The sequence below is a fragment of the Agelaius tricolor genome, unplaced genomic scaffold (genome assembly GCF_023055355.1).
Source record: "Agelaius tricolor isolate 1412-34295 unplaced genomic scaffold, bAgeTri1.0.p SCAF_4, whole genome shotgun sequence".
Taxonomy (NCBI): Eukaryota; Metazoa; Chordata; class Aves; order Passeriformes; family Icteridae; genus Agelaius; species Agelaius tricolor.
The window spans coordinates 26,206,420-26,233,093 of NW_027269264.1; the positions used below are offsets into that span (position 1 = coordinate 26,206,420).

Below are 26,674 nucleotides of genomic sequence, written 5' to 3' on the forward strand. Positions count from 1 at the left end.
CTGGATCCTACACCCACCAAGTATTGTCTAGTAGCTCATTAGGTTTGTGAAACAGCTCCGTCTTCAGGAAGTGGCCAAACAACTCTGGCTGTCCCAAACTGTGGAGAACACATCAAAGTATTCTGTGCACCTGATGGCAGGTAACTGTTCCCTCTGCTTTAACTGGGATTCTGCTTTTGATGAATCAGTTGGTCTGGAGAGAAATGCTGCCTCTGAATTATGGTATTATAAAGCACTAAGGCACTACAGTAATGTTTGGGCAACTGAAAGTCTGTTTTGTTTACATAAACAGCACCACCTCATCTGCACCCAGGAGGGGTGTTGTTCATGTCAGTGTTGGCTGTCCCTTATACTTTAAAACCTTCCTCTTCATACTGAAGTGTCTGTGTTCAGGCAGTGTGAAGTAAGCCCTACAATTCAAAAAATTTTGTGTAAGTATTTATATAGTGGTCAGTAATTCAGTTATTAATCCTTGTTGGTCAGAAAAGTAGGCATAAAAATATCCTCATTTCTGGAGTCTGTGAAAGTGAGGCAGCTGGGAATTCTTGACTTACCAGAAATCTTAGATAGTCCACAAATTTGGAATTGGAACAGGAATTCCTGGCTCTCCCTCATGTTCTCAGGCAAATAGATTGCATCTCACTGAGAAGTGTGCGAAAGCTGATAACATTATAGTCCAACTGATAACTCTCTGGGGAGAAGGAGAGCTCTGCCTTGAAGTTCACCAGATGTTTGGAAGTTTACATTGTATGTGAACTATGAAAAATTGTATCCTTAATACAAGCTTTCTCAGTTGTATGGAATTATGTTATAGGTAGGAATTATGATATAGGTATTTATACACAGAAAGACTAAGTTTAAGATTTTAGCAATGTTGTAATTTTCTATGAATTAATTCTGGTTTTCTAAGAAGATTTCGTCTAAGTTGGTAAGCACTACCTTAAAATAGCATTTCTTTTTTAATTTCCTTTTAACGTTTGTTTTTCTTAGTTCATGGTTTTCATTAGAGTTCTCTGACTAGCTTATTAAGGTAAAATCCTTAAGCTTTTTTCTTATATCTTAAAGATTTAAATAAAGAACAGAGGAATGGGGTAGGCCTGGTCTTGCTGTAATAGCTTTTTTTATTTTTCTGGAAGTGCTTTTGTTAGAACTTGCTTTTTCTTCCTGCTAACTGATATATTAAACACTTTATAAACTTGAGAGTTTAATCTGGGCACAGCAAAAGAATAAAATTGCCATGAACTTCAAAAGGATCAGAATTGCAGCCTAAAATTTTACAGACCTGATAGAAGAATTATCTCTTTTGCCCTTAGCTTGGTAGAGAAATCTAAGTAAGCTTGAAATGTGCAAGAAGGCATTTATGCCTATCATTAGTATATAGTTCTCCATGTTTTCTGTTTAATGTATACCTTATATCATGTCTAATGAAATGTAGAAGGTACCATAATTTTTAAACAGTAATACTGAAATGTTACAGAGGTACACAAAGTTATGATAAAATGTTGGACCATTTTGTGATTGTATTTCTTTGTGACCAGTTGGTTAATTAATTTTATATGAAAGGAGCTGAAGTAAAGAGACATATCATAAAGTAGACAATTAAAAGTCATTAATAAATTAGATAAATTATGATGTTCATGCAGTGAATTGTTGTTATCAGCCTACGTTTGAAAAAACTTTTAGATGAGGATAATTTAGTGCACTAAATTCCAAAGAGGCCAGTCATCTTGTTACCAATATGGCATGGGATAAAATTAATCCCTTTTTAACTGCAGTGTGAATATTCAAATTGCTTGTTTCATGAGCTAAGTATCTTATTAAATCACAGGAATTGCACAGCCAGAGAGAGGCGAGAAAGAGCCTGCCTGTGTGAGAGCAGGGCAGAGTGTTCATTATTAAACACTGGTTGCTGCTAAAATATGGTTTCCATATGGAGCAGACTACATGTAATTTATGTAAACCACATTGGTAATAGTTTTTATCAAGTGGTGCTAAACACGAGCTAAATCCAGCATAACTGTTTATGTAGACTGTGTGTAAGTAAATTGTGGGTATTACTAGGGCTGGTGAGATATTTCAGGAAAATATTTCCTTTGCTGTCCCCATTATATAATAGCACAACTCACATCTGCAGCAATGCCTGCTTTGAATAAGATGATTTTGGAGCTTAGACAGGAAGTGAAAGAAACTGATTTGTAATAAACCACCAATAGCACTGATCTAAAATATAAAATATCTGTTAAACCTTCTCTGCACGTGCAGTCATATGTTTTACTCTTCCTTCTGAAAAGATGGAATAAAGACATGGTAGAAGTTATTTACTCCAAACTATAATGAGGTACCTAATAGTGGTGATCATTAAGAAAAGGCAAGAAACTAGGAAAGTGAGAAGAGGCAAGAAAAGGCAAGAAATTAGAAAGAAGATGCTTATACATGCTTTTGTTTTGGGAGAGAGTTTTGGACAATATATGGGAATATTCTAACTTAGGTTAAAAACTGTACAAGAACGCAGCATGAGATGGAAATAAATGTTCCCTTCTGAGGTGATAAAAAACTTTAGTATTAGCCCATAAATGTTTTGTATGTTCATTCTTTTGTATGTTCATTCTTTACTTGGAAAGGAGTACACAGGGTTAGTTTGCTTCGCAGGTAAGAATAATGTGAAGTCTGTTTAAAAGAAGGAAAACACTGATTAGATAATAGTTTTTGATGGATTGAACTGCAAGCTCCTGGCCTCTGATTCTGCCTGCGCCATCTCTTTATGGACAAGTTTTCCAAAACCCATGTTTATTTTTCTTACTGCAGATTGTAATTCTTAAAAAGTTAAGTAAAAAAATCTGTATTGGTAACATTTTAAAACTAAGAAAAAAGCAAAACCATAATAAAATAATTTCTAGGAAAATTCAACCAGGAAAAACATGGAGCGAGCTGCTGAGAAGTATCCCGGCTTTTAGGACAGACTTGGACCACAGAACCTCCAGAGCTTCCTTCAATCTAAATTAGACTATGATTATAAAAATACCCAAACAACCCATTGAAAAAAAATACCAAAAACCCATACCAAAATAAACTGAAAAAACCCCACCTCCCAAAACTAATGGTGTATATATGTTACCTAGATCTGTTCTTGGGCAAAAGCACAAATTTCTTCCTGAAAACTTGTATTTACACATTTACAATTAGGCAATTAGGAAGAAAAATCTTCAGGTTGGTTTTTTTGGTTTTGGTTTTTTTTTTTTTTTTCATTTAACTGTGAAGGAGCCATCAAAGTGTATATATATAGGAACACAAACACAAAAAAAATCCAAATTGTAGATTTTATAGCACTCTATGGCTACTGTTTGCATGCCTCATTTTGAGCTGCCCATTCTGTTGCCTTACTAACATGTCCAGAGCACTGTTATGTCTGGGTCATGTTGAAGAAGAGATAGCCTCAAAGCATTCTCTACTGCCTTGGCTTCTTACTCCTCTGGGAGAGAAGGATAATTATTTCCAAAGAAACTCAAGGTAGACCTGAAGGTAGATTGGTTCGTGATTTTGATATGAATCTGCCCCTCAAAGAAGCAATGAGTAGTACTGTTGTTTCCAAATCTAAAATGGTTATAATTATTTTTCTTAGAAAAAATAATATGATTTTCATATATTGAATATTATCTAAGTACCAAAGGCAGCTACCACATTTTTATAATTGCTGCTCTTGATTATACTGCGGCCTAGTCAAACTGGTAAATTGTACTATAAATTCATTCCTTCCTTTCTATAAAAAGTGCATTAATGATTTGCAATTTGTAAAAATCATGCTATTGCTGGGAAAAAAACCCCAAAACTGTAGTTTTCACTTCAAACAGTCTGACCATCTCTGGAAATCACAGAATGAATTTTGCAGGTGACTAAGTCACATGATAGTGTATTTGAATCATAGTTGATTGGATTAATGATTCAAAACTTTTTGTCGAGAAAAATATTTAGTTCTTCAGTTTAATTCTTCTCAGAAATTCCTCTCCTGTAATTTTTTAAGCATCTGAATGTAGAAAAGTGAACCATTAATTATAGGGTAGGGCAAACAAATAAAAGGAACCATTAATTGAAGTCGGGAAAACAGATTCAGATTTTTGTTCAGGGAAGTGTGCATGAATACATTTTGCTCTTCTCAGGAAATTATAGTGGGGTGAGCTGACATATAGGGTACTGCACATTGTACGGTTATTTTTGAAATAATTTTAAATTAATTTTTATTTCCATAATATATAAATTTCAGAAAAAAATGGAAATGAAAATATTGTGAATATTATGAATAGGTGAATCATATGTTTAGTCAGTTCTTATTGTAGTAAAATGTAATAGGGAATTAGAATCAGCTGTATAATTGTACATGAAATTATAAGACACAGTGCAAAAGATATTCCTCCTGTGTTGATGCTGGATATTTCTAATTGTCCTCTCCCAGTTCTTTCTTTGCTGCTTGACTGATTTTGTTTTCTTTTGAATTTTAAAAATGAATGAGTCTCATTTTTGTACTCACAGAAAAATGATGCTTGCATTAGAAAGTAATGTAAATAGTAGAGCTAATTCAGTGATAGCTGCTTATTATTGTTATGACTATTCTTCTTTGGACTCTCCAAAGACCTCCTGAAGACCTTTTCCATTTTAAGAGGAAACATATTTTATTAGTTTTTAATTTGAGGTAAACCAGTAAATCATTAAAACAAAACCACCTTCTGCCCTAGAGTTAAAAAAAGGTGATTTTTAAGTGTGGAAAGAGCTCAGGTTTGTTATTTCCTTTTAGCTTATGTTTACTAAAAGGATTAACAATTGATTGCTGCTGTTGCTGGGCTGATGTTAGGCTAATACACAAGATAACTTAAAGAACTTTTCTATTCTTTTCATAACCTGCTATATCTATTCCACCCAAAAACACCCCTTAGTATGCAGACCATCCAGTGCACCTCTTTGAAGGGCTTATGTCTGAGCTGTCTTCAGTCTATCTTATCAAGAAGGAGGAGATGGAGATGAATTTCAGCATCCTTTGATCACTCCTCCCCATTCCACTGCTGGTGAGAGCTTCAGTTGTACAGCAAGAACAGCATCAGGATTTTATTTGGTATAGGAAACTTGACTACAAATAGATTCACAGGCTGATATACATATAGCAGAAAGGGATGAATACAAATATCATGAAGGGGATTTGTTTACCCTCTGAAAATGGAGTAAGTTCATGCTTCCTTGTTGAATACATGGCTCATCTAGGAATGAACAGTCAGAGCAGCTCTTAAAATCATGAAGCTGTTTGGTATGTAAAAGCTGACTTGAATAATTTTTCATCACTTCTTAGTACTGTGAGTTGAAATTCTTTTTAGTTGTTTAGCTCCCTGATTACTGAAGCAAGTCTGTATAATTTGACTTGCAGTTCATGCATTACTCTTTGTATGTCAGCATGATATCACAGGTGCATTCCATAGGGAGAGATCACAGTCTGTGTATTTGTATATACTTCAAATGTATATTTAAGTACACATATTTTATATTATATTTATACTATAAAAAGTATATTTATTTGTAAACTTAAAACAGTTTTCCTACAAAGTATGTGTATACAAAATATATAATGTCATACTGCATTGAAGTGTTGTTTGCTCTTGATTGGGAGACTCTGAATAGCTCACTTAATGGCTTTATGGCTTGGGGAAATATGACCATCCCCAGTGTGAAACAAAAGCCTGAAAGCTGCTAAACATGCTCACAGTGCCTTTGTGCACATGTAGGCTCTGTACAAAAACCAGTCACCACAGGTAGACAGACTGCTGTAGGTTTTGGCCTTTCTTACCTGCTTCCCAATATATATTGAATGGGGCATGTCTCTGTTTGCTGGAAAATCCTGTGATAGATGTGTGATGTACTGATTGCACTGTTCTCAAAAATCCATCATGAGACAATTACTTAAATCTATATTTTTTTCAAAAATTCTGAAAATTTGTGGTTAATTTAAAATGTATTCCTTTAAAAAATTTCACCTTTTGCTGTGTGGATACTCTCTAAAATGCATACCTATGTGAGCTGTAAGGTAAAAAAATACCAGTCCTCCACAGAACGCTTGAAATTTTAAAGAATATTAGGATTTATATCATGCATTTCTGCAGGCATGGAAACATGAACTGAGTTTTTGTTGAATGTGATAGGGGAGAAACAGGCTTCCCAATGTGATGTTCAGTACTTCTTTTTAATCCTGAGCTGGGAACACCAGACTTGCACTTCATAGCATTTCTACTTCTTATGTAAAGGAAAGCTACTCTAAGCCAATTATTTGTTGTTTTGGTTTTTTTTTTTAAATTGCTTAATTTTTTTCTCCAGCCTCTCTCAATCAGCTACAGTAAGTTTATATTAATTTTCTTACCTGGGCTTTCACATAGAGGAATCAAAAAATTGTCACTCTGAAAACTTGTAAAAATCTCTGAAACACTGCTGGAAAGTATTCAGTAAAGTATGTGGCATTTACAGCACATAACATAGTTTGGTGGGCAATAGCTTTTACTGGTTTTCCTGTCAGGGTGATGTATGCAATTAGAGATTAATGAAATAATTTGTGAGTTTTGTGACCTTCCCAGATTTAATCTGATAAAATCTGAAGATCTCAAGCAGCATTCTTCCCCAGATCCCTCTACATTTGTGCAGAGAATTCTGTGCTTTTAAGTACAAACACAAATTTGTGGACATAGTGTGTTTTAAGTATACACGTGTCTTTTTCTGTGCTTTAAGCTGTTGTACAAGCAGAGCAGACGGGTAGATGCATACTCTGTCTCTTTAAATTTCCTGACTCGGGCTGGTTTGACAAAGACCTCCTTATCATTTTCTTGAAATGCAGTTTCCTGAATCAGCGGATTTTTTTCCCCCCCTTGAAACTTCTGAAACTCTGAACTCTGTCAAAACAACATGGCTGGCAAGTTTTAGGGACAGAGCAGAGACATAGACAGAGACAAAGAAGCCCCTGAGAAGGCAGACGGACTTAAATTGCTTGTGGTTTTTCAGTACAGCTGGTTTCAGATGTGTCGGCCTTGTTCTGCACTGGTTCCACTGCCAAAGCAAGACTGTCACAGCTGGTAGTACTTACTGCACTTGCGGGAAAGTATGTGATTCATTAGTTGGAACCGTATGTTTTTCACCAGTTCTGGTCATGTTTTTGTTAGGATGTGGTAAAAGCATAAGCAGGGGGTGAAGGGACAATGGAAATATGTGACTTGTTAAAGATTGGCCCCAACCAGTTATTAGCTAAATTGTATGCTGTAATAAAAAAAAAAAAAAAAAAAAAAGAAAAAAAGAAAAAAAAACCACCAAAAAACAAAACAGCAAAACCAAAACAAAACAGAAAAAAAAACCAAAAAAAAAGGAAAAACAAAAAACAAACAAAAAAAAAAACCAAAAAAACCCCCAAACCCACACTAAAACCAAAAAACCCCAAACAACAAAAAACTGTTGCTCTTATGACAAATGATTTCATTTTTTACTGAGGGTCACTTAGTCATATATAGTAAAGAGAAAAAAGAATTGTCACCATCAAATTCATTTTCTCATCTTTTCTGTGGAGTACCACAAACTTTTTAAATGAAAACTGTAGTACAGGATGAAGACATGCAAGCAAAAAACAGTAATTTAGTAAAAAAACAGACAAACCGGCCAAAAAATTTGTATTTTTTGAGAGGAGGTAGTTGCTTCTACTGATAAAATACAACTGTGGCATGAAGGCTTGTGGCAAATGTTTGGTGTATTGAACTATTTGGTGAGAGCTGTAAGTGGCTGTTGCTGTGCCCACAAGTGATAAAACAGACCAGAATTGTAGGTGAGATGTAATAAGCTCTTTTGTTTATTTTTTTTTTTCCTGAGGTACCATTTACACTATTTTTGACTGCTGGAGAGGGTTTTTGTACTGATGTTTACTTTATCGCTGTTTGAATTTAAACATAATTGATGAAAGGAGAAAAAAAAAAAGAGGGTTGTGGGAAAAACAGTTAATTTGAAAGAAACATTATTTTATCATCAAGCTGTTAATATAGTTCCCCCCACTTTCATAGCACCAATTACATGAAGAATTCAATTTTGTGTATTTTAGAAAGCACTTTCACACTTTCCCACTCCCCCCATCCCATTTTCCCTCCCAGCCTCTTTATATGTATACACAACCACTGGACTTTATAGAACTAGAACCAGGTCTGTCTCTGATAATTAGCTCAGTTGGCTGCAGCATAAATAAAGAAATGCACTTAGGGGCTGTAGTCTGTGACATGGTTTAACAGAGCATAAAAAGGTGCATCTGTTAACATGCCTGAATTCAGTCACCTTACTGTCACCCACAGAAAGATACCACCTCTGAAATCTGCCAATGCTATTTTGCAAACAAGAGGCCACTGTTGTATTAAATTAACCAGACTGTGAATGTGCAAAGTGCTGCCTCTTAAAAATCATGCTGTCTTGGCTTACAGTGGTGTTGCAATGAGTCCCTCCAGTATCTATTAGGATGACCTGTGGCACTGAATACTTCAACACTCTTCTGGCTAGTATTGTTGACCTTTGTCAGCTTGATAAAAAAGCAGAGCCTAGAAATGTGCTTGTCATTTTTAGTGAACCAGGAGGCTGGAAAGTATGGGGAAGGGGAGGGGGCTGCAGGGAAGCACAGAGACGCCAACAGCCTGTTTTTGCTTAAATTAGGATGCTGAATCCAGGACAAAATTGCAGTCTGCTTCCCTTCTCCTCCCCAGCAGCCCCATGTCTCTCACCCCTTTCTTCCCCTGACTGTTGCTACTTGATTTGAGGTCTGAAATAATGAGGAATGTCTGCGTGATCAAAGTTACTGTCTGCCTCCTGATCTCCAAAGAAGCCCTGCTATATGTATTTGGTAGGCGACAAACAGCTTGTTGTAATGTATTTGAAGGTAATACAATCACACTTTTGTAATGTTCTTTGAACATTTATTTGCTTTCTAGTTTAGTAATCCTTATGAAAAAAAATTAAAACTATGTAGGGCTTACTTTTATTTAGCTGTATAAAGATTTTCAAATTATTTGCAGGGAAAATATAACTTCAACAGGGGATACAGCCAAGCATACTTCACTGAATTGATAAGTTCTTAATTTCACAGACAGGTAATTCCTTTGAAAATGTTGATTAAGATCTAGTTAGCTTTGTCCAGATACTTTGCAAGATAATAAGGTATCTGTTTTCAGTACACATTTGTGCTATACATACTTTAATTTTCTATTGGTATGTATTATATATATATATATACACACACACACATATATATATACTAAAACGTATTATTCAGATGGTCCAACTGTGTGTCTTATCCATTAGAGAGTGATGTAATGCCAGTGGGAGCTAGTCCCACACAACTTGAATCAAAATTTATTCCACTTGGCAGTAACAAAATGTGAATGACCAGGAGGGGTGATGCATTCTCTACTGTATTTTGAAGTTGTTACACTGGAAATATCCCACCCAGTTGTGCTTGGCCCTTTAGTCCTGACATTGGGCCGCACCTGCATTCCTGCTATCCAGACCCATCTTTGTTTTTGCCAACTGTCTTTACCAAGGAGTATCTCCATGGAAAAAACTTAAAAATCTGAAAAAAGAACCCAGAAAACCCACACATTAACATTTACCTTACTGCTTGTAGAGAGAGACTGGGGAGGGAATGAAGTTGCTATCAAGAGAAATGATAGTGCTGCAAAATCCCTTATCTAAGTGCTGTGGAGTTATAATAAGCCAGCTGTAAAGCAGAAGAAAAAAGTCACTAAGTTCTCTTCAGTTCTCTTGATTTTTTTTTCCCAGTTATGACTTTACCGTCTTTTTTTTTATTATTTTATTTTTTCTCCTCTCTTTTTAAGCTCCAGGGAATTTTGAGAGAAGCAAACCTAAAGGAAAAAAAAAAAAGCTGAGGTTTATGTAAGAAGAAATTAAGGTTAATGATCATTGGCTTATTTTCCTAGTCCGTGGGCGTGGATGGAGGAGTAATCAGTGCAGGTGGCCTTGCCAGTTGGGAGTTTTTCTTTGTCATCAAGAAAATAAGGAGAGTGCAGGGATTGAATTACCACAACTATTTCAGGGCTAACCGTATTTTGTTTCCCCATTGGCTCAGATTTAAGGACAGAAAGCTGGCATTAATTTTATCCGAAAGAAAAGCACAGTTAATGCTCTATATATTCTGAGATAATTTGACTGGATATGTAAGAATCTGCTTGTTCAAATGCATGTCTAGTGTAATCTTACAAATAATTTTGCATATAACACACTGAAAAGCAAAGTACTTCTCTTAATTTGTTCAGACAATTTATTCTTCTGTACCCAATTACCACTCACTTTATTGAATTTTTAAGAGCTGCTTATTAAAAAATGTGCTCCAACTGCTTCTGTTGGCTTCCCAGGTGCCTGTTATTACATGTCAAGATGCTCCCTTCTAAGTTCTAGAGGATGTACAGAATTGAAGGAGTTCTAAAGAAGTGTGTGCCCTGAAACGATATCTAGTGGGCATTCATATCTTCTCCATGGAAGAGCAGTTCTTTTAAATAAAAAAAAAAAATATTGGAAAATAATGAAATGACAGATAATTCAGGCAAACAATCCCTTGATAAATCCTACTTAGACATCTTCTACATCAATGATGTTTGTGTATGCTGTTGCTGGAAAAGGTAATGGTCAAGAGATTTCAATTTCAAATACGGGAAAATGAGAAATAAAAGTCAAGGGGAGCCTAAAAAGCTATAGAGTGGAGAAAACAGTAGTCAGAATGTTTTGATATGTTTGTGTGTGTGCTTATAACACATGCAGTTGCCCATCCATGCCCATCTGTCCATGTTTGACTGAAGGGGATTGTAACTACCAAATAGATAGTCTCACTTTCAGGACATGATGTAGCAACTTTCAGGACATCAGTAGCAACTGTTACTTAAGCACAAAATCTGTGTGAATTTTACATTACAAGTAATGTTGTTCCAGTTTAAAATAAAGACTTAAAACTGCTATGTGTTTTCATTGTTGTGGGGATTTTGGTTTTATTTAATAAAGCTGATAGCAATCCCCCATTCACACTGTTAGAGGAGCACCAGTGTTACAAATTTAGTTGCTATTATTCAAAATAAATTACAGCATGAGGAGGATTAACTTCAAGAATAGGGGTCCAGATTTTGGTTCCCTTGGTCCTCAGAGGTAAGTGTCAACATATAGCTGAATATTCATGAGACATTCATTAATATGAATAGTTGGTCTGCTGCTGCACCTTACCATGGTTTATTAATAACTTATGGACAGACCACTCCCAGGCATGCAGAGGGCAAGAATACTTTAATGATTGAAGGATCCTCTCAGTAAAAAAGAAAGAATGAGATGTTTTATTTCAGCAGCACCATTTGAAAAGCTGTAGTTAAGATGTGTGTCATACACTGTGATTCAGGTTGTATCAGTAACGTTTGAACTACATATCCCAATTTTTTTTCAGTGTTTAAAGTAGTATATAAAATTTTCTTCCAGGCTGAAAGATGACATAAAGAAATATTTGCCCTTAAGGAACTATTTTTTGGCCAAATCTTTTATCTTTTTTCTTTTTTTTTTTTTTTTAACTCAATGAATGGAGGGGAAATAAAATGAATGTTACTATTTCAAGGCTTTCTTCCTCTTTACTGATGGAAGTCACAGGAAATTAAATTAAAACCAAAAATGCTGGCATATAGTCCATAGCAAGACCTAGTGTTTCTGGCACTGAAAAAACAATGTTTCTTATTCATGCAAAAAGAAGTTTTTAAAAACTCACCTTCTGTTAAGTCACCCTGCTGTTGATAGATGATTGCAGTTATGATGCGTAGATAATCTCACTATAGAAGGAGAAAAATGTAGCAAAGATGGTGAATTTAGAATTTTTTTTAAAAAAAAGTTCTGCTCTTGAAAGCATTTAACCTTGGCCATATAATTTCTTAAAGTTTTTGAGATACTCATAGCATACTACTCAATAAGACTATGTAGTCGTATTTTGTAAATAGTATCTACAGTATAAGCATATCATGCTTTCTTTCATCATTTCCTAGTCAGTTAGAAGCTTAGTAGTTTCTCAAGTAAAAGTACATGCTGTGATACTTGATTGTTATCCAGAATAATGCAACTTCAGTCACTTCAGAGAAGTAGTCAATTTTACTTTCTGTGTACACTTTTACTCTAAGTTAGTAAGCGCTAAGGCTGTGTTGTGAACCCTCCATTAAGCTGAGAGTTGACAGTGTTGACAACACTGTTGTTACATCTTCAGTGCACATAATTACATTCCACAGCTTGTACTAAGACTACTCAGCCTTTTTCCCATTTTTCTCCTTTTCCCTTTTTCCCTTTCTCCCCTTCTCTTCACTTCTCTCCTTCTCCTTCTCCTTCTCCTTCTCCTTCTCCTTCTCCTTCTCCTTCTCCTTCTCCTTCTCCTTCTCCTTCTCCTTCTCCTTCTTTCTCCTTTCCTCTCTCCCTTTTGTGTCTGTGTGTCTTTTAAAATTCTAATCCTGAAAGACCACTGACATAAATAAAAACTGAGTCATGAAGTGGAACTGAAGAAATTTCATCCATGAATCTCTATCCAACAACAGTGGGGAAAATATTCAAGAATTATTAAGAAGGTTCTTTTGTTTGGTGTTTCTCCCCCTAATTTTTGGCCTTGATAAAGTTAAAAGAGGATCATTTGGTGGAAGAAACTGCATGTTTTTTCATAAGCTTTTAATTTTTTTTTTTAGTATCTAGCATGCTACCTTCCAATGAAATCTCTTCTGGTACTGTAATGTTTCTTTTGTGATTAAAAGCACTGAAGTACCCTGGATCAGGGGATTACTAGTTAGATACAGATTCTTGCTGCTTTAGGTCACCAGTTTGAATTCAGTCCAGGCCATCATCAGACTGCTGTTAACATCTGAGAGCATCATGGCATTCTCAGACCAATTCCCAGTAGGCACTTTTTCTCCCTTCTTCCATTCTCTAGTCTTTCTCTCCTGGGTTGAATTCCTTGTGTTGGGAAATCATCCTGCCAAGTTTAAGTGAGTTCTGTCATCCATGCTTGGATCCAGTTCTCTTTCACCTATGAATAGTTCATCCACAGTCACTTCTTTTATATTACTTACTCGGGCATGACATTACCATCATCACCATCATTGATGTGTCCTTTTAATGTTTTAAGACAGTGTGAAGTAGGCAGATACTTGCCACAGAAAACTGAAAACGAAATAAACAAAAAAATGCCCTAAAATAAACAGTTCTCCCCTCTCCTTACTCCCCCCCTCCCTGAAACACAGCTGTGCTGTGTAGGGTTTTATGGATTAAATGCTTGGCAGAGGTGCTGGAGTTGATAGGATTTCTGTTTACAGTAAGACAGCCTCATCCATGGAACTCACTTAATTTCATTTGGCTGCCAGACTCTGGGCGGCTACCCTTCTGATCATTCTTATCTCTCAGGAAAGATGAGAGGGTAAAGTTAATATTAATATCTCAAGGGGAAGAGGCAATGGGGTAAAGTTAAAATTACCAGGTTTTTTGTATAGGACATGGGAATATTTCTCTTTGGATGCTTTTACAATCATGGAAAGTTACAGAGAATTTTTCTGTATCTTTGTGGAAGAAATAAGCAGAAAGACTTCTGGGTGATATTTGTGTAGGGCCACCCACTGCAGCCTTTTTATCGATATGACCATTATGTTATGTGCCTGTATCTCTGTATTTGGGTACAGAAAAGAAATAAAAATAAATAAATACATTGGCTAAGTTGTCAGTAATCACAACAGGAGGCTGAAGGATGAAATGAGCCATGGAGGCTAAGCTACTTTTTCAGCCGTGAAATTGACCTTCTTAGGTCAGGGTTATGACATGCTGGTAGACCGAAGAGTGTATAGAAGCTGTACTGCTGCTGCCTGTGGTGGTAGAAAAAAGGGGACTTGTAGTTCTGAGGTTACCTGTTCACCTCTTATTCAACCATTACATTTGCCCTTTACAGTCAGATTTTTTTTAATGCTGATGTTATTCTGAGCATTGAAGACATCAGCAGATTATTATTGGAAATGTTTTGTACAGGGCTAGGAAATATTAGGGAAATAGCCCAGTTTGGCAGCAGGAAGGCAAGGTGGTGTAATTGTCCATTCCTTTCTAGCATTTCTATGATAGATTTTATAATTAGTGGGTATACTTCCCCCCCTCCCCTCCCCCCCCCCCCCCCCCACGAAGAAAAGAAAAAGTTACATCCTTTAGCATTAAAATAAATAATTTAGAGCAAGACATAATTGTGCTCTTAGATCTGAAAAGCAGAAGTCAGGTCCATTACTCTGCTCTGCCTATGTGTATGTTAACAGTGATGCCTAGACAGGATGGTGGGATGATGGAGAGTGGGACACAAGTCTTTGCCCTGCAGGTTTAAGAAGAGTGCATTTCCTTTCATCCAGCTGCTGAGTTCAGAGTTTATTCACATCACCTATATGCAAAGGTAAAGGGCATATGGGATAAGTATAGTTCTGAGTTTCCTGAAGTGTGACCATAATCTGAGTCTTAGATATCTACTTATTTTCTGGTACATACTTTGAAGCTTCCTAACTAAGTATATATTGCCTACATAATATTTTATTCTAAGAGTACGAGAAGACAGAGGCTGTCCATGGTATGTTTGTCATACAAGATTTGTACCTGACTTCTTTGTCATGAATGCATATAAAAACCCCATATTTTTCCAAGCCCTTCGACTATTGAGAACTGGAAGTTATCACATATTTTTCTGTAAAATTTGTTTTTTTCATGTCCCTAAGTGTTGCACAAATATTTTGTCACATACACTCTATTCTCTGATGCATAGTCAGACTCTTAGGGGTCAGAAGCGGGAGTATAGCAGTTTTACTTAAAATAACTAGTCTTAGAATTGCACTTGCACCACTGCAGGAGTAAAGTATATATCTAAATAGATACACAATTAAGTAACTGCACATTTAACAGTAATTTGCATAGGTAATGAGCTTTTTTTGTAAGCAAACAGAGTAAGAGAAAGAGGATGAAGGGGCTCATGTCTGGTGCCCATCTTTAAAAATTGCTGCCAGAAATGTCTCAGTTTGCATAGTGAGTAAGATTTAGCAGGATTTGTTTGGAATACTTGAGAGACTGTAAACATACTACAAAACGATGTTAACACAAGATTATCTTATTAGACAAACCTCTTCAATTGCTTTGGAATGCTTAGTTCGCTAATACAAGCCAAAGTCTTAGTGTATTTATTTATTTATTTATTTTCTATCCTTTTTTTTTTTCCTCCCTCTTGATACTGTTTTAGTGAAAGAGTGATTGAGGAAGGGGGAACCTCTTTTTTTTTCTTAGGAAAAGGAATCTTGCCCTATTCCCTGACCACAGACAATGTTACAGACAATACTTTGTGAGTAGATAAAATTGCTCTCATGCTTTCTTTTTGAGGGTAAAGGCAATTGTGCATGGAGTTGGCCAGCCTGTGGCTGTCCACCATCTGTGTAAGGAATTCACAATCCCAGACAAAAGAAATTGGCAAAGTCTTCTTTCTGTCTGTTCTCCAGAGCCTCGAGATAGCCATAAAACACCTGGACAAAATCAGCAGGTGATGGCAGGGGAAAGAGAATGATCAGTCACAGGCATTGTTGAATCCTTTGAACATTACTTATAGCTTGGACACTGCTGTCACCAGACACAGTTTGATCTTTGGTGAGCTTTCTGGAAGTGTTTTTTTCCCTGGCTTTATGACAACAGGGGGAACCAGATAATACTGTGGAGGCAAAGCAGAATTTCCCCATCTTGCAATTTTTATCTCACCTTGTAACTTCATTTTTTTTTTGTTACCTGTATTTGTGCTTAAATAATCTTGCAGGAACAAAGACAGATTTTTTATATGCAGAAAAAAAATGTATCGTATCTTTTTACCTGTGTTTCCATCCTGACAAGCAGTATTTATCTGTGACCTGAAATGTAAACTTAAAAATGTCTTAAAAACTGAGATACATTACTGTATTTTTTTTCCGTTTCATGCTGATTTGCACAAAATTGGAAATTATGACAATTTTAAATTTTCTTTCAAAGTTCTTCTGTTATCAAACTCACAGAAAACTCACTTTCTTATTTATGATTTCTTAGAACTTTTTGTTGATGATTAATTATGATCTTTATGTAACTTCATACTTCACAGTATGAAGTTTGTGAAAAATCTATGCTTTCATTCACTTAATGTTTTCTTGTACTCTTTCCACACCATGGGTATGTTTTTTGACCTGTGCAGATGTTAGCATAATAAAATTAATCTTAAATTTAAGAAGAGGATGAAGTGCGGTGACAGTTTAATATCTATAGAAGAGCATCTATACATGAAAAAAATACAGCCACAAGAACATGCCCCTTTTGACAGGAAAGGAAGAAGCTTCCTACCCTTTAACCTGTTGAATTGGAGTGAGAATTTCAGTGCAGGGATACTTAGCATTGAGACTGTCTTCCCAGTGTCAAGGGGTAAGTTTCTAGCTGTTGTTTTGTTGCATTCCCAAAGTGAAGTCTAAACCATATCAAAAAACTGGTGGATCACTTCAGCTGTCCCCTGAATCCTTCTCCCTCCTGGTGTTTTCTCTCTCTTGTCCCCTTTCTATGCTCCTGTAAATACAACCCTTCTTCACAGAGCTGGTGTCAAGCTTCAGTGAATATAGCTCTGTCTTGCTAAGTGTATTAATGCTGCACTCTGCTTCAGACATGAACCTCATTGCTCACCATAAAGCCTCTGTGTGGGTTTGTGTGTGTATATGTGCAGGCATGAGTTGAGGTTGTTTGTTAAGGGAGGGACTGAATGCTGCAATTGTTTGACTGTTTCTGTAGCCCATATTACGCCTTTTAATCAGCGTGTATGAACCTTAGGGAAATAAGGGCCAAGATTTAAGGTTAAAAAAAGTTAATTAGAGAAGATTCTGTTATTTAACTGCAAGACAATTTGTGGGTAACTGAAACTAAGAAAACTTTATATTCATTCTGCTTTCTCAATGTGGATAGCATCCGTAGAATGAATTACCAAAAAGTGTTAATATCTTTTAAAAGCAGTAACAATAATCCTTTCACTTTAGTTAATCATGTGCTAATCTCTTGGTAAGTCAAAAGTATTAGACCATTTTAAATTCATTGTGTCAGCTCAACTGAAGTAACTGGCACAGTAGTGTAAACATTTGGAAGAAAAATCCTTCAAACTAAAATAACAATGTCATAAAGTAAAGAATTTTGCTAGTTCTGCACAGGAATTCTAAAGATGTGTTTAGTTTCAGGTGCTGGAGAAAAGAATTTGAGTTTATACTGAAACAAAATACTGCTATTTTTTCCTAATGTGTACTATTTCTGAATTGAACTTCACTGTTTACTGCTTCTTACAAGCCATAATTATTACCTGAAAGATTTCTTTACTTGTAATGTTTTTTCCTGTAAATGTATTACTGATGTTTTCATGAAGCTACTTGTTCCTGAGATTTTTTAAGTTTGTAACTAATGAGGGAATTTAGCATACATTATTTTCTTTTAATATTTGTCTTGGTTGTGTAGCCTAAAAAAGCTAATACCTAAGCTTTTATCATAGAATCATAGACTTTTAAGGCTTGGAAGAGACCTTAAAGATCATCAAGACTCAACCCCCCTGCCACAGGCAGGGACACATCCCACTAGAACAGGTTGCTCAAGGCCTTACCCAAGCCAGCTTTGAACACTGCCAGAGTTGGGGCACCTGCAACTTCCCTGGGCAACCTGTTCTGGTATAATGTGCCAGCTCACCACCCTCCTAATAAAGAATTCTTTCTCAATATCTAGCCTAGATTTCCCCTCTTTCAATTTGTACCTATTCCCCTTTTTCCTGTCACTACAATTCCTGATGAAGGGTCCCTCTCCAGCTTCCCTGTAGGCCCCCATCAGATAGGGGAAGGTTGCTGTGAGGTCTCCACACAACCTTCTGTTCTCCTGAACGGCCCCAGCTGTCTCAGCCTGACTTCACAGGGCAGGTGCTGCAGTCCTCTCATCAACACTGTGGCTCTCCTCTGGGCTTGCTCCAGCAGTTCCACGTCCTTGTTTTGTTTGGGACCACAGAGCTGGATGAAGCACTCCAGAGAGGAGGAGAGGAGGAAAATCGCATTCTTCAACCTGGTGGCCACATCACTTAGGATGCAGCCCAGGATTCCATCCTTTTGCTCAAGCTTATCTCCTTACAAATTGTTTTTGGATTTGTTTTTGTCCCATCTACCACTCTTCTTTACAGTATTCTTCAAATCATTCTCTGAAAAGCTAAATCAATTATTCAAAATCTTCATAATTAGTGTAGTCAGTTTGGACTCAATATAAATAGTGATAAAAGTTAAGAATTTAAGAATAATTTTTGCTCCCACTGTGTCTTACATGAAAAATGGCAATATATCCTGTTTTATGTAGTTTTGCCTTTTGTAAAAGACTTCAGTGATTACCCATGTAGCAGTGAAAATCTCCTTTTTGATAGGTATCAGAATGGTTAATACACAGGCTCTTTTCTATGTCTAAAACATTTTCAATGAAAACGCACATTCTGAGAAGAGAAATTGTGTTTCATATAGAAAATGTGAGTATATTATCAGAATACTGGAAATCTCAATAGGCCTGTTAGTAGGAAGTTATTTCTATGTTTGAAAAATTGTTTTTATATAATAAAATTGAAAATTCATTTTTTAAATTTTAAGTCATAAATTTGAAAAAATAATTTTAATTTCTTTTTATGTTCACCTAAATTTCTTACTTCTCTGTCGAAATCATTCATATCATGTACACAAATGAAGTTTGTGTATGACTGTAAAGATTTAGTGATATTTTAATTTCTATTTTGTGGGGAGTTTTTTGTTTTGTTGGCTTTTTTTTTCTGTGTGTGTCCTGAGTATGTATGAAGGGGCCACAGGTGACCTCAAGATCATCTTCTACTTGACTTAGCATGTGTGTATTCTCTGGGTATAGCATAACAGATAGTTGTACGTTTTGATTAGTTTTGATTGCTGAAAGCAAATAGAACCCACAGCTTGGACATGGTGCTTTATGTCTGTCAGGTCTGAAGCACTCTAGGAATGAAGCCACTTTAGTTATTCTAATTTCTAGATGGGAAAATTGAGTGAAGGAAAGTAAGTGAATTGGCCAATGTAATCATGGTGGATTGTGTCAGGCATTATCCTTTGTGAAGCCTACAGTCAAATAAAATAATTGTAAACTTTCAGGTTTCTCTGTTTGCTGATCAGAGGTAATATTTAGATCTGGAGCTTCTAGGTGTAGTGAAAATGCAGATCATCTGAATCCATTTTGCTAAGTGGTTTAGTTAAACTATGATAATACTGTGCATGAGTGTTCTAATTCAGAAAGAGAGTAGCCTGAAGTATTTTTCTGTTTCCTTTAATGTCTAGAGTTGCATTCTCCCATCTCTCAGCATTGTTCATTCATTTGGCCGAAAGAGACTGTTGATGGAGCCTGATCACTCCTGCCTCAGTGTGCATACCTCAGCTCTCTGAGTTGTGTGAGAGGTTGACAGACAGAGATATGCTTTCAGCTTAGGCATGTTATGTTACTCAAATTGTCCATTTATTTTTAAAAGCAGCATTTATTTAAGGGGTATGGAATTATGTATTTATACAAGAGTGTGAGTTTAAACCAGTGGATATCTGAGAAAGAAAGAGAATCCCCTAAGCTAGGTACTTGGGTGACTTGTGCAAAATTGCCTGGATTGTAAACTTCTGTGTATGTGAAGTAATGGAAAATTATTAGTGACAGAATTACTCGTTGCAGTATTTACCAGGAGGTGAATGTTTGTAGTATGAGGGCTTCAGTTCGTAAAACATTAAATAAATGTACTCTGGTATATAAATATTTTTCAGTAGCTGTTATTCCCAGTTGATTCATGCTGCTGTTCAAGTGTCCTGTAAACAGCTCTAAATGGAGTAATAGTCAGTGTAGGATGAGCATGGAGGTTCAGGCACTTTCCCTACCAGCTGTCTCTCCCGACAGCTTCCCCCAGAGCCACTGCAGCCACGTGGCAGAGGGAAATTACACTCATTGATCAGCAGCTTCTGTTCATGTCCTGGTGAAAACTGGGACACATTTCTCCATCCTCAACTCTTTACTAGGACAGTAAATTATGGGAAAGTAAAAATGACAAAATACGGGTGGTAGCAATGTTGTGTCACAGCCTTTAACCAGTGAATGTGAGATGGACTTCTATAAAGCTGTATTTACCTTTACTGAGTGGAAATTATATTATGTAATATATGTACAGCTCAAGCAAAGCTGTATCATAAAAAAATCTACAGGTAAAATTTTTGAGACTAGAAGATGAGCTGAAAAAATTTTTCACAGAGCTTTCTTTACCTGACAGTGGGTAACATAAAAAATACGTGGTATGGAAAGAGCGAGCAGTGTTTTAGTATGAGCTTTTGGTCAGAAGTGGTAACCAGGATTTGTTAATATCTAGCTGATATCTAGCAGACACTTAACCTGCCAAATTGAATATTAATCATATTGAACAATTTTTCTAAGTCAGACCTCGGCACTGTAGAGTTTGTTTTTCCACCCTGTATTGGATGGTCAAATTAAAATATATTACAAACTGTCATAACTTCAGATATCTTCATTTGTAATTCAGAGACACAATCACAAAATAATACAACCTAGATCTGAAGTGTGAAGTGTGGTCCAGACAGTGATTTTTAGTGATTAAGGTGGAATAATTCTTTAGTTGTCCTACGCTTCTTTTGTTTTGCGAATGTATTTATTTTAAAAGTGGAATACATTTTTTCTTCACCTTTGATTCCTAGTTAAATTAAACATGAATGGATATTCTTTAAAAAACCCCTTCTATATCTGGAAAAAGAATAGCACTACCATTAATGTGGGCACTGCGTCATGGAACAGCTACTTAATTTCAGGAAACAGTCTAATGAATATGAACACTTTAGAAATTAGTTGCCCATTTCATTAATTGTTTATCTGTGAATGAAAAGAGCTAGTCAAGCAGAGATACTGTTTGGTTTCTGGAAATTGCTCCACCAAACTATCTCCAGATGTTGGGGGAGATGGGGAAGGAGGAAACTTCATCCACGTTTTAATACATGAAACTTAAGTAGCAAGCTCACAATTCATGACCTGTGTTTGGATGCCATTTTTGCTTTGTTTTCTGTGAAAGAAAGAAGATCTTCCCTCTTTCCAGCCTTTTCCCAGCAAAGCAAAGTTTATAGCAAGGAGTCTGCAGCAATATGTTCTGCTGAATAGGAAGTATCTAGCTGGAGAAAAGAAACTTGTTGTTACATTTTCAATTTAAATCATATAAAATTTGAACTTTTCTCTTAACATAAATAATTGAAAAATTAATTAAACTTTATGATATTTTAGTGTAAATTATACACATCTAACAAGAAAGGACAGATATTAAAATAATGAATTTCAGCAAAATACGTGGTAGCAAATGTATTTCTGGAGTGCCAGTGTGCTTTAAGATGGTCTCCTTCCAGCTTCTTATTCAAGTTATTTCACTCTTAAAATAGATTTCTTTCTGAATATGTGTAGGTGAACAAACAAGTCTGTGTTCTGTTTTCGATATTTCATTTATTTTTTCTCTTCCTTTTAAAAATGGAATTTTTCTGGACTGCGGGCTTAGATTTTTTGTTACAATTTGTTTGCTCTTTTTTGTCTGAGCAGTATCTCACTCCTTACACGCTTTACTCTTCCCAAAAGAAGAAATACAGCTTCTCACAATTTTTTCTATTAAACATTAGGGGAACTCATTTCTGAGTGATAACCAGCCAAAAATAATACAGGATTTGTGTTCAGGGCTGAATTTTTCATATCTGTTAAAAAAAGCAACTGTGACACAGTTCACTTTACAGTTATTTTCCAGATTATTTTAAATAATTGAGCATTAGAAGAATCTGTCTATTCCCACAGGAAAAACTGTCCAATAAGCCTCTCCCTTCATCTAAGGGTCACAGAGGAAACCCTGGCTAGACGTTTTGGTGACTAATTTAAACTATCTGGCAAGACAATTGATAGCACCCTTCCTTTGTGTTGTGACAAATATATTTCGACTGCAGTTTATTAACATAATCCAGCACAACCACAGACATATTGTATGTATTATAGCATAGAATTAGAAACATTTTTTGCACATCACAGTCTTTATTCTCTCTCTTTTTTGACAAGGATCTGGATAATTGCCTCAGCAAATGAACTGCTGTGTTCAGTCTGTTTCTGTAATTCCATAAATTGTTTTCCATGCTAAAACTAAGCAAGCTTTTACTGAGTAAGTATAAAGAACCACAGTGTAATTACAGAGGCAATATTATTAAAAAGTGTGACAGAAATGGCATTTTAACTGACAACTACTTTTTCTTTGCTTTATTACTACAAATCAAATATCTTATGAAGTGCCAGTTAGTGAGCAACAGTGTCTTCTGCTTCTCTCGGTGTCTCTCTGCCTTTCATGCACACATGCACACATATACACAGGCTTTGAACTGAGACTTACCATAGAAGATTAGCACGTAATCTGGATCATAAATTACTAGGTGAAGTTCCCACCATTCCAGGAAGTTTTATTTAAAATTTAAAGTAAGAATGTTTATCTCACACTTACATAAGTTGAATATTTAGCTTTTGAGCTTTTGTCAGAATATATTGGTTCCCTTTATTGGTAAATGGAATTAGAATTATTCCCATTACATGGATGGAAAAAGTGAGATACAAGAAGTGATTAACTTTTCCCAGACTCAGATGCAGTGAATGACCAGGCTAAGAATGAAACTTAAATTTGCTGTCTTAATCATTGAACCATACTCCCTGCAATCAATATGGCCTTGATCCAGAGCCCACTGAAATCAATGAAAAGGAAGGGTTTGACCAGGTCCTGTATGTAATGTAAAGTCCTTCCTTTAGTTTATTTTCCTTCTAATGATGTGGTTATTAAAGTGCAGTTTTTCCATACAATACTTTTGTAGGGAGTAATTAAATCAATCAGCAACAGTGATAGAATTTGAATTAGGAGTAGTGGCCAGCTTCCCTATTTCTGACTCCTGTCCTCTTATTTTAAGTGGGACACCTTTTTTTTACATGAAATGTTTATATATTTAAAATCCATTCATTTTATTTAAATATGTGTATTTAAATATGTGTATGTATAAAAATGCACATTTTTATACATATATGCATACACACACACACACACACACATATTATATATGTAAGGAATCTGGTCTACATTTCTTAATGGTTTCCAGGGTTCTGTATTCAGTCCTTTGCATTTAATAGTCCTCAAATGAGCACACATGCTGGTATGAACAACCCTATGTGAAACACTAGCATGTATCATTGAGTTTATAAAGTGTATGCAGGCTGGAGCAATGTGGGTTGTGAAGTTAACTATACTAAAGAAAAAGTAAAAGGAAAAAAAAATAAAGGGTTTTGAGAAAATATTTAACTAAAAGCATGATGTAAAATTGTTTTTACTGATCTTCTGATACCTTAGAACATAATTATAGTTCTGAAGTCTGTAGCAAGTGTAATGTTTTCAATATTTTTCACAGCCTTTTTTTACTGTCTTTGGTGTGATATGTCCATAGGTTTTTATTAGTTTAATAGAATTGCTGCAAAAATGAGTGAGATTGTCATGAAAGATAAAAGGCCATTTCATTTATGTTTTGTAGTTCTGAGAACAGGGAAAAATGAGAACAACTGCAGTACCTGTTGAACTGAAACATAGTAATGGTATTTAGTTAATCCCCTCACAAAAATTAACTGCATGAAAACTTGCCTTGATTCATGTACTGGTCATTTGTGATCTTTAACATTGGTTCACCTAACAGCTCAAGATCTGTGAAAACCTGAAATGATTGATCCTGTCTCATTGGTGAGTTCTGAGTTCTAGTGGCAATACTAAGGAAAGAGTTTAAACAGGTGTTCCTTCCAAGGAGCCTCCTGGTGAAATATTTTTAAACAATTTTTTTTGAAAATAACCTTTGAAACTTATATAAACATCTCATATACAAGTCCATAAATCTCTCTATTTTCTAGTAGGCTACTTCAAATGTGGTTTTAACATGTCTGATTTTACAGTTATATTTACCTTTTTTTGTGCAGTACTCAGAAACATATCTGGTGCTCCACATCTTGTTCATGTCTGGCAAGGACCTGTACAATGTCATGTACTCAGGTAGTTTATTTTAGCATTTTTCTTAGATGAAGTTTGAGGTATTCTGAGTTCTTAGATGTACAATAATTCTTAGTTCCAGGCTTGGCATGATTAAAGGGATTTTTCTTTTCCAGAGTCGGATTTGAAATTTGAATTGCCTATATCAGGCATACTGTTCAGTGAACAGCAGTGTTAGTGAAACCAAATCTACCACTTTATTATTGTGCTGAAACTTATTACAGATCTCTGATCTCCCCCAAAGCTTCTCTCCAGCCCACCTTCAGCAGCACTTGTCATCCAGAGCTACCTTTGCTTGGTTAAGGAAGATGTGCGGTGTGTCTAGGCAGGAGCTGCTGGTTGATCAGCTGCTATCTCCTCACTGTTAAGGATGTGCAGTGGAATTCCCTGGCTGGAAGTACCTGGCAGGCCAAAACAAAAGGGTCTAGGGAGTGCATGTAGCTTCTGGGCTATGTTTTGTGCTACTGTATTATAAGAATTAGGTACATTTACAAAGCCTGCTTTTCTACCAAGGACAGCAAAAGGACATTCAGGGATTCAGAAATTGTGGAAGGGTAAAAGGATTGACACATGGACTCTGGAACTGCTTAACTAGTGTTTTCCTTGGAGACATAGTCAGATAGGTTGACAAGCCTTTTTGCTAAATCATGCTATAATTATTTTCTTAATTTAGTAGGACAAACATTTTCCACTTTTTGTCATACCCTGGACACAAATGGGAGTTAAAGTATCCCTCTATCTGGCTTCCTTTAACCAACATGCAAGCTGGAGTCCAAGGGTCTTCTGGCTGAATCTAGTGGTTCATGGGGTGTATTTGTCCCATCTGCTCTCCATGCTGAGGTTTCATGCATGTGGAGTTTTGAGGAGTGTTTCCTATACCAGTTCATTATTTGTTGAGAACCTACTGTTCTGTAAAAAGCAATTCCTCAGAAAGCTGCTGATGTTGCTCCATTTTTTATATTCGTATTTTCTGTTCTTGAAAAGATCAGGAGCCTTTAGTTTATAAAAGGAATAACGTTTTATGAAGTAAAGATAAAGGATGAAAACAAAATACTTCTGGCCTTTATATAATTTTTTCTCAAAATATGAGTGGTTTTTTGACCTGGCAAGTTACAAGCCTTTTTGGAAAATTGTCCATCAGTGATACAGATAAATTCTCAGTAGTTAAACTCTTCTGGTTCAGAGCTGCACAGGTGAACCTCAAGAACTTGCAGGTGCATTACAAAATAGTTTAAATTAATTTGAGCTCCTAACATTTTGCTATAACCATTAGCTATCAAGGTAACATATGTACATGGAAAACACTAGGAAAATGTCTTTGAAAGGAGTGTGTGTGTGTGTGTTTGGGGTATTTAGTCTAGAAGTCATTAAAGTGAATTTCATACTTCCTCTTTTGGTGATTAATGTCTGTCTGGATTTCAATAGGATGGATACACATGATGTGCAATAGCATGTTTTCACATGTGAGCTTTGCAGGGCTGTGGCAAACCAATCAGTTTGTTATTATGCCCATTACTCCCAAAAATGTAGTACTTAACCCTTAACGTATCAAATTTAAAATTCTTCTAAATCTGAGAGGTCAGTATTTCTGTCTAATTTTCCTCTAATATATGTTTCCATTTTTTCATATTTGCATCTTTGTTCTAGGTCTTTTGATTATTTCTGTCTCTATCCCTCCACCTTCTGCCTTTGTCCCTCCCTCCGTGTTTTTTCTCTGAGTCTGAACCAGTGCTTTCCTTCACGTTTTACTTCCTTCACTATTGCTGGTCAGGTAGGTGTTCTGCTTCTCTCCACATATTTTTCACTCCCTTGAATTTTTACAAGGCAGTGGAATAGCTTTGCAACTTCTCCTTGTATTAAGTAAACAATTGAAAATTCATCACTTGCTCATAAGCAGTGATTTCCCAAAGCATGTCAAGTATTTAAGATTTAGGGTAAAAGAACAACTTGGCATAGATGCAAAATCTCATCTGACTTTAAAAATTGTGCCTGACCAAAACCCCTCTGAAAACATTAGAAAAAAATCACAGAATTAACAATTTTGTTTTGGGAAAATTATGTGAAAGTCTGTTCTCATCTGCCAGGATTCCCTTCAACAGTATTGAATTTGGATGCTGACTCTAATGAAGAATTTACAGGGCTCCCAGAATTACAGGTTTCTTTCAGTGGCATTTAATAATATTACTATCTAATTACTATTAGATACTGTCCTACTCAGTAATTGGGTGAGTGAGATGCCTTCTGAGTTAACATTTTTGCCAGTCTCCTAGGGAGCATCTGCTTTTCATCTTTCAGTCCTTACTCAATGGGGCCACTGTTTCAGAGAAGGGAAGAAATTTTTAAGTGAGGTGAAGAACATTACCATATATGCTTACAACTGAAAGGTGTATTTTAAACTGCTATACCAACAGACTTGAATGATAATTTTGAGAAGTAATACATCTGCATGAATGTATGGATATCTGC

The 26,674-nt window shown here is 35.9% G+C and overlaps 1 protein-coding gene across 2 annotated transcripts in view; it reads left to right on the plus strand.

Annotated features, from left to right (window-relative positions):
- BNC2 (basonuclin zinc finger protein 2) overlaps positions 1-26,674 on the plus strand; it is a 230,037-nt gene that overhangs the window by 72,462 nt on the left and 130,901 nt on the right. Inside the window, exons 2-3 of one of the 2 annotated variants that reach the window (XM_071424954.1) lie at positions 3,396-3,415; positions 19,281-19,292. The exons of the other annotated variant lie outside the window; for it this stretch is intronic. Coding sequence (XP_071281055.1) covers positions 3,396-3,415; positions 19,281-19,292 — 32 coding nt within the window. The remainder of the gene's footprint in view (positions 1-3,395; positions 3,416-19,280; positions 19,293-26,674) is intronic. 2 annotated transcript variants of the gene reach the window in all.